At 45.4% G+C, this 8,633-nt stretch overlaps 1 protein-coding gene across 2 annotated transcripts; it reads left to right on the forward strand.

Annotated features, from left to right (window-relative positions):
- Window positions 1-679: 679 nt before the first annotated feature.
- LOC125541439 (putative syntaxin-131) lies at window positions 680-3,001 on the forward strand. Of its 2 annotated transcripts, XM_048704852.1 has the most exons (10): window positions 680-876; window positions 1,001-1,049; window positions 1,134-1,306; window positions 1,465-1,507; window positions 1,601-1,661; window positions 1,791-1,816; window positions 1,889-1,963; window positions 2,070-2,150; window positions 2,296-2,358; window positions 2,482-3,001. In XM_048704852.1, exons 3-10 carry the CDS (start codon window positions 1,248-1,250, stop codon window positions 2,488-2,490), a joined length of 417 nt encoding a protein of 138 aa, XP_048560809.1. In that variant the 5' UTR covers window positions 680-876; window positions 1,001-1,049; window positions 1,134-1,247; the 3' UTR covers window positions 2,491-3,001. The 2 variants fall into 2 exon arrangements, with proteins under 2 accessions (XP_048560809.1, XP_048560808.1); XM_048704851.1 differs by having other exon boundaries at window positions 2,296-3,001.
- The last annotated feature ends 5,632 nt before the right edge of the window (window positions 3,002-8,633 follow it).

Raw genomic sequence — 8,633 nt, forward strand, 5'->3', positions numbered from 1 at the left:
CGCTCGGGTCGCGGTGCAAAAAGCTTGTGCATGGACTGGGTGGATCGATTTGCTACGGCCCTCACCGATCTACTCCACTTGCCAAAAAAGCTTGTATCCGTCTTGCTTTGACGCTCGCCTGCTCTGGGGAAGTTGAGTAGCATGCATGGTGCTCCGTAAAACCTTGTAACTCGTAACTCGTTTGTAGGTGTAGCATTACTCGTAACTCGATTTGCTACGGCCCTTCCCACCTATTGTCCAATCAGATTACCCTTTTTGTAAAACCTTGTAACTCGTTTGTACGTGTAGCATTACTCATTGTAATCCAATCAGATTAATCCAATCTTGGCAGCTGCATTGCATAATTACATTGCCATTCTGAGCATTTGTGTAGCTGTGAGTGATGTGTGTGATGTGTGCGAGAGAGAGAGGGGGGGGGGGGGGGGGGGGGGGGGGGGGGGGGGGGGGGGGGGGGGGGGGGTGGAGAGGACAGAGAGAGAGGCCACGAAGCGGAAGCTTCGTCCATACCGCGTTTCACTTGTCACCGATGTTTATCCGAGCAAAGAAAAAACTCTCACTGGGAAACCTCTACTCGCTTCTCTGCTGGCTACCCTGCTATATATGGCCCCATTCATCGATCGCACGCAAGGCACCGCAAGGCTCCTCATCTCCTCCTCCTTCTTCTTCATCTCTCTCTCTCTCTCTCTCTCTCTCGGTGCTAGCTGCAGCATGAGCGATCTCCCGCCGGCGGCGGCGATGGGGGGCGAGCGGGACATCGAGCTGGGCCTTCCCACCACCAACACCACATCAGGCTACACGCGTCAGCACATTCTCGAAGACATCCGCCAGTTCTCGACGCTGCTGGGCAGCACGCCCACGATGCTTCACAAGCTCAAGGTAAGAGAAACGCTCATGCCCATCCTTTGCTCCACGGCCCACAACGTGTTTGTTTTCCATGAGAAAATTGGCCTTTTTCCTCGCTCTTACTTTGCACAATGCTCTTCTTTCTCCCCACCTCCAGGAAGCCAACGAGGAGTTGAAATCGGCCGCTGAATCTGCTGCAGTGAAAGGTGCAAACTCCAGCCGTTATCCTGCATTTCATTTCTAAGCGCGTGGCTTATCTAACTGGTGCATTCTTATGACAAACCTTGCAGAAATTAGGGGGCGCATGGAGAAAGACATGGACGAGGCGGCGAAGATAGCATGGATCATGAAAGAGAAGCTAAGAAGAATCTTCCCAAGGTGTGCTGGTTCCAGTTCTGAACAATATGTCAACCGGTCATGCATATCCAGGGACCCTGGATCCGTCAACACTGTCCATCATCACGTAAGATCTTGATCCATTTATCTGTCTAGCTTAATCATCTAGAGTATGTTAACTGCTAGTTGTTAGTTCAAATTCGTTTGGTGTGATCAATTAAAAACAGTTCATACAGCCCTTTCAGCAAAAAGGGTGAAATTTGACAAGCGTTTTGGTCATTGCAGGGCACTGAAGATGAAGCTTAAGGAAAGAAAGAAAGATCTTGAGGTGTGCTTATCTAACTCGATATCCATTTTATCCTGTGTGCCAAATCAAATTAAAGATCTTTCGGTGTAGCAATCTAACCCGCACCTGTTGCAGAATCTGGGAAAAGCTATCCAAGAAGAGTACATAGAAGTGGTTCAGAGCAGGATTTTCACAGGTGAGGAACTGAACTTGGTTCAACTTTCTTCATTTTGCTTTCTGGTTGCTCAGAACTTGTGTATGAATGGCCTTGCGCTGCGTTACCCTTTTTTGTGAGAACTCTGAACTTTGTGCTTGCCGTGGATAGTCACCGGAGTAAAGCTCTCTGATGAGGTAAGCATCATGCTACCTGTACTACTGCACTAGGTACTCCCATCTCACTGCCATGGCACAAAACATAAGCAGGTGATTCGCGTGATCGACACCAGCAGCATCATGCAGATGTTTGAGCACAGAGTTCATGGAATAGGTCCAGAGCAGGTCCGTTTTCCATTTCACTAGTTAGTTAGTAGTAGTAATAATTCTAATCACTCAGCTAACGACTCGATTTCGTCTTGGGAAAACTTGCGCTTGCTTTGTTGCACAGGCCAGCGCCATAGGGGAGGAAATCAAGGAGTGCCGTGCTGCGGCCATGGATCTCGGCAAGAAGGCTGTTGAGGTGCAAAAGGTAAGCAGCAGTCTTCTTGGTTATACTAGACCGCATGCAGCAGCTTTCGCCAAATGTGTTTTTTTGAGGGGGAAATGTGTTTTTGTTTTGTTTGCGCGAAAGGTTGCCTGATGTTTACTTGGCGGCAACTGTGTTTCGTTGGCAGAATTTCAGGGAGATGCTGGCGCTTGTCAAGGCGCAGGAGAAAATAGTCAAGGCACTGAGTCAGGTCGATCCGTGGCTCCCTTCTCATTTCGCCTGCCAGTCTCATTTACCTGATCGATATATGTTTGTGGATGTGCCTGGGAGCTAAGCTAATGCTTGGTGCTGAAAAATGAAAATGTGGTGCCAGGTCCGTTAGAGTGCTGAGGCCCGTGCACGATCTATTGCGGAGAATCTGGCCCGTGCACGATCTAGGGTCGAGGAGCTGCGCCAGGAGATGGAGGAGACAAAGCTGCTCATCGCACTGGTTGTGACCCTCTTCTTGTTGTGCATCGTCGCGGTTACCCTCGGAATCTCCGGCTGACCACTTACGGAGTAGTACTTGTTCCTACCTAGTACTTCCATTGCATGGCACGCAACTGGGATTTTAGAACAATTTTATATCGTGGCATGGCAGCAGTGACTTGTTTCGTGACTTTCGTGGGAGTGGTATGCTAGTAGAACTTCTGGGATTGCTGTAATAATGTCCAATCATGTGTGTGCGCGGGCGTTGTTTCCTCGACCGTGTGGAGATGCTTTCCTCGACCATGTTTCCCAACACGTAGTATTTGCTTAGTTGTGTGGAGATGCTTTTCTCGACCGTGTTTCCCAACACGCATTTGCTTAGTTGTGTGGAGATGTTTACACTAAAATTTTACTATGTTGCACTCCTTCGGACAGAGCCACACTATAGAGAAAACCAAGTGTAAATTATCGAGGGGTAGGTTATATGTCGAATGCGTGAAAAAAGAAAATAAACTCGGCAACTAGTGTACGCTCGGCAAGCCGAGTAGTACTACCCGAAAAACACAAAGGACTCCGGCAGAAAAAATAACTCCACAAAGAATGAGTTCTTAAAAAAGAAAAGAACACGGGTCCTTGTTTCTTTTTTGATCTTTGTTTTTTTAATGCGTAAAATATTTTTGATGCTTTCCCTTTTAATTGTGTTTCTTTATTCTATCCTCTTTCTCCCACCTTTATTCTCGTCTGTTTCTACTTGCTCTCTTTGCCTTCCATTTTTCATTAATGTTTCATTATTATGTTTTTCCTTTTAAACTTTTGTTTTTTAATTGTATTTTATTTCTTTCCCCCTTTCTTACTCACTCATTCTCTCTTTAAAGTTTTCACCATTGCTTCTATCCCCTCAATTTTCTGCTCTTTCTTACTGCCACTTAGCCACTTCAAAGTAATGGTATTGCCTTCATACCACCATAGCGTATCCATATTAGGACCCCATGCAAAGGGAGAAGTGGTTCCGACCCTTAGGGCAACTCCAACGCGGGGACACATTTCGTTTGCTCGCGTTCATTTCTGCCCGCGTGGACAGAAACCGCACCCTAATGCGGCAACACATTTTGCGTTTGTCTGTTTATGTTTGCGCGGACCCATTTCCTGCTCATATTTGGGTTGGGTATGTGTCACCACGGAGAGGAGACAGACGCGTCGCATGTCTGCCCTGGGCTCACCTGGCAGCCGCCCAACGACCAGCTCCTGGTCCTTTTAAATGCCGCACTTGTTGGGGGGGGGGGAGGGGGCATTCGCACCCACTACTTTCCCACGCTCTGCTCCCCCGCCACCAAAAGTAAAACCCTACGCCACCGATGCAATGTCGTGGAAGTTTGTCCTCGAGAAGTGTGACCACAAGGCCGGTTCCTCCTTCGGGCAGCGCCTTGTGGCACCATTCACCTTGATGCTGCCGGGGGCTTCTTCATCGTGCCAGGACCGCAGGTACATCCCTGTCGAGACGTGCTAGAGGTATTGGGAGGCGGCCATCCCAGTGCCACTACTAGGGAAAACCCTAGCAGCAGCGCGGGTTTTAGACCTATTAGTAGCGCGGGGTTATGCGCTACTGATAAGGCGCTACAGCTAACGAATAGCAGTAGCGTGCCTCCACCCACGCTACTGCTAAATCGACTTAGTAGTAGCGAGTTCCAGGAGGAGCGCTACTGGTAATTAGTAGTAGCGCTTCTCCCTGCCCGCGCTGCTACTATTATTGTATTTTATTTCTTTTTTATTTCATGTTGTATTCGTCCACCTTTATACAAGTTTTCATACAATAGGAATTTATAAATTGTTTTTACATCATAATGAGTTATTACATCACGGGTGAAAGAACCGTGTGGACTAGCTTCAAGTGAATGGACATCCACTTGAAACTAATCTCCGGTTCTTTCACCCAATGATATAATAAATATCATCATCATCATATCATTAACAACTTATCATCATAATACATCATTGTCATATAACACCTCCTCAAGATCATCATTTTCATCAATGAGACATCACATAGCAAATTGGTCACTAGTCGTAATCACAAGTACTCCTCACATCATCAACTATAACACATTGTATCACATAATAAACATATTGTACCTCATAGGACCTACTACATTCTCTTAGGACCTACTATATTCTCTAAGGTAAAATAGCAAAAAGCAAGATAGCCCCTGACTCTCCATTACGGAGAATGGAGATTATCCTTCTCCAATTCTTGCCTTTCGCTTAATGTTACTTCCAAGCACCTCCTTGCGAATGCCCAAACATTTTTTCCATTCTTTGATTAGCATGTGTTCACCGCTTTTAGAAATCCGATATGCACAGGTGAGCTCCTTAGATTCACCTGGCTGTATGTTCATAACTGCAAGGCGACCGTTCTGATACATCAGATGAGGCACACAATCCATCGGGATTTTCTGTTGAAAAACATAGTGATAACTTCGTAGTTAGCAATGATGTACTAGTTTTAGAAGTATTCAAAAGATGCACGGATGTCGTAATAGTAAAAAATCTTACCAGGGTATCTCCATTGAAGTTACCGTGGTTCAACACGTGCACTAGTGGCACGTATTCACCATAATTTGGAGGAGTTCGATAATAGGTATTGTAATTCTCAAGAAAAGTACAATAAGCAATCAGATGACTTTTTTTCTTATAAGTTAATTTGGAGCCATCAGTGTAGTGGGTTTTGTCTACCATCTTCTGCACATTCTTTGAAGATTCAAAATAAGCTGTCAATGGAAATAAGGTGTCAACTATTTTGAAATAAACAATATAAATTAGTTAATAACTATTTTTGAGAAACTCACATTGCGGTAGAATCGGAAGCGTATCAACAAGGACCCAAATGTCCATATTGTCTTGTTCGATGTCAGGATTACCAATATCCATGATGACAATCATACCCTCATAAAAACCATACATTTTGCAAAGTGCTTCTCAATTTTGGCAACCAAAATGGGTTACGCTCTGAGAATTGTACAGATTTACGTCAAAATCGATATCATGATGGGTCCTTAGGTGTATTTTCTTTGTTTCATAATTTTCATGCTCTTCAAAACCCATTCTCTCCAAGACATAGTGTCTTGCATGGCATGGGATAAGCTAGTCGAATTGTAAAAGATGAAAATTAGACATTGAAATAGTTGAAGTCATGCTTAATTACGAAAAAAACACTTGTCGTTGTTGCGTACCGTTTCAACATTGAAGGTCTCCTCGAGCTTAATGCTGAAGCGCCGATCTTCATCCAGCTCAACGAACCTGTCGCACATACCTCGATCATCGTGGCACCAGCTGCACTCCCCCGGGAGACTGTCGTCGTCCGAGTACGACATTTCCTACGTTCATAATTCAAAGATTAAACTTGTACATATTCTAGCACAAGTCATGCCAGAATTCACGGAAAAATCCGGCATGACCTTTGCTAAAAAAGGACATATCGAGCGCCTGCCGGAACGGAAATTAATCAACACTCCGGCAAAACATCGGCCACTCGGAGGTGTAACCAAAACATGAAATAATTGCTTAAACTAAAAAATAACAACAAATATGGCACGTTCAACTAGTTCTATTAATTCAACTAGTTCTTACTAAACATAAACTTAGTATAAAAAGAAAAAAATTAGTTCTTTCTAAAAATGAAGTAGTTCAACTAGTTATTAATTTACTTACTATACTAGTTCAACTAAAACTTAACTAGTTCAACTAAAACTAAACTAGTTCTATTAACTCAACTCGTTCTTACTAAATATAAACTTACTATAAATAGAAAGAAACTAGCACATCTACTACTACTAATTAACATCTAACTACTACATCTACTACTAATTAACATCTACTACTGCTAATTATACAACTAGTTTACCATCACTACTAGTAATTAATATCCACTACTTCTAAAAATCATTATCTATGAACCCTAAATTAACATCTACTACTACTAAAATCATCTACTAACGGTCGAGGGCGGCAGCGGTGAGGTCGAGGGCCGCGACAGTGTGGTCGAGAGCGGCGGCGGTGAGGTTGAGGGCGGGCGGCGGCGGCGGTGAGGGCAGGCGCGCTCGAGCTCGGGCGGCGGCGACAGGAGTAGGGGAACAGGCCGGGGGGAAGGAGGACTTAGCGAAATTTTGATACGGGGGGTGGTTAACTCGAACTAGCAGTAGCGCTCATATGGAAAACGCGCTATAGCTAACTTATCTATAGCGCGTTTCAGAGAAAACCGCTACTGCTAATGGAAGCAGTTATTTCTTTTGTTTATCCCAATATCAGTAACGCTTTGTTCTAAAAAAACGCTATAAGTCTAAGCAATGTAAAAACATCAAAAATATACATTGGTCATCATTGATCTTTTTGTGTATAATCTAAATAGTCAACATGAATCCTCACTGTACCTGTATAGGTACATGCGAGGATTCATATTGCAACCACAAATCATACACATATAGTTCAATGAAGACCAAGTGCTCGAGATAGGTTGAGAAGTAACATATTTAAGGTGGTAAACACCTTGTTCGCTTAGCGGTATGGGACTAAACTTAATTAGTTGCGGTGATACTTAGCAGTAGCGAGTTTTGGGGAAAACCGCTGCTACTAAGTTCTTTAGCAGTAGCGCGTCCACGGGAAGGGCACTACTACTATATCTAGTCTGGAGGCAACACCGTGGCAATTATAGTAGTAGCGCTCTTTTCACCTAGAGCGCTACTGCTACTCAGTCATTAGTAGCGCTCTTTTCTGAAGCTCGCTACTGCTAATTAGCAGTAGCGCCTGTTTTTAGACCGCGCTGCTGCTAAGATTCTGTGTATAAGGTTTTCCCTAGTAGTGTGCCCTGGCCTGATGTGCACCTGCCGAACCGTTGGGACTTGAACCCGAAAAGGATTCCAATACCAGTCGTTCTGGTTTTCGATCGCGCATCGGCCACGGAGATCCACCACCGTCATGACCTACTTCAAGACAACCTCCTCGATGACTGGGATTTCGTCTAGGAGTCCACCTACTAGGACACATGGTTCTACAACGAGCACGACCGGCGCCCCCACTCGTGCTTCGCGCGTGCGCGTGCTCGAGTGCCATGACATGATCCAGTGTCCGAGTCGCCGCGACGTCCCATGGTAAAGGAGTAGAAGATTGAGTATGACGCGCTCAAGCAGGCACTGTCTCCGTGATGGAGGAGCTCACACTCTGGCATGACCTTCCCCTGGTGCTCCACATATCGACAATGGAAGCCATAGCGCGCGCCCTCGTCCCCGCACTGGATCCGGAGCCATGGCCACTATTATGGCAGATGTGGACCTAAACTTCCATGTTTCCAGCGATACCAGAGCCGAAGGAGGAACCCGAGGAGGAGCAGCATGAGGCACCATCTACGCCACCGCAACCACTGACACCAGCGCGACCATGGTCGCTTCCAACCTTCATTGACATCGTTCATGATGAGGATGAGTAGTCGGCTCCAGCGCCACTGCGCGCATGTGCTCTGGCGGTCACCCTAGTAGATCCAAAGTTTATGTAATTTCTAGTTATTTTTTATTTTAATTAATGGAACAGACTTTTGGCAGCCTATATATTTTTGAATTAAAAAGGAATAAACTGAGATACGACACGCGCGTTGGGTGCGCTGGCGGGCCAGCGGACATGGGCGAGCATTTGGTGTCCACCTGGCCATCCAAACGGACACATTTTGTGTCCGTTTGGGTCGGCCCATTGGAGTTTCCCTTACTCGTGCGATTTGGATGCATCCCTTATTAGGCGAGCCCCGAAACGTCTATCCCCATAGTTTTTCTTCAAACATGGGTGATTCTATGTGGACTTTCTTCTTTGTGTATGTTATAATAGGTCACATGATCATGATGAACCAAAAAGAGGCCAGATACTTACACGAAATGGGTCGGGGCACTGAAAGATGGTGGAGGGGGGAGGTTCATCCTAAGCCTTGGATTTTACCACAGAGTGTTCCGGTTTGTGAAGGAATCGTCAGTTAAAGGTTGTGTATTGACCTTTCTTTTACCACATCACCACACGTCCTTG

The sequence above is a fragment of the Triticum urartu genome, chromosome 2 (genome assembly GCF_003073215.2).
Source record: "Triticum urartu cultivar G1812 chromosome 2, Tu2.1, whole genome shotgun sequence".
Classification (NCBI taxonomy): domain Eukaryota; kingdom Viridiplantae; phylum Streptophyta; class Magnoliopsida; order Poales; family Poaceae; genus Triticum; species Triticum urartu.

What these genes read in the sequence shown, in the direction of transcription:
- LOC125541439 (XM_048704851.1), top strand. Translation starts at nt 1,248, where the DNA reads ATGTCAACCGGTCATGCATATCCAGGGACCCTGGATCCGTCAACACTG. An exon ending in GAGTAAAGCTCTCTGATGAG is followed by an intron (nt 1,817 to 1,888) that starts GTAAGCATCATG and finishes AAACATAAGCAG; the next exon opens with GTGATTCGCGTGATCGACAC. An exon ending in AGGCTGTTGAGGTGCAAAAG is followed by an intron (nt 2,151 to 2,295) that starts GTAAGCAGCAGT and finishes TTTCGTTGGCAG; the next exon opens with AATTTCAGGGAGATGCTGGC.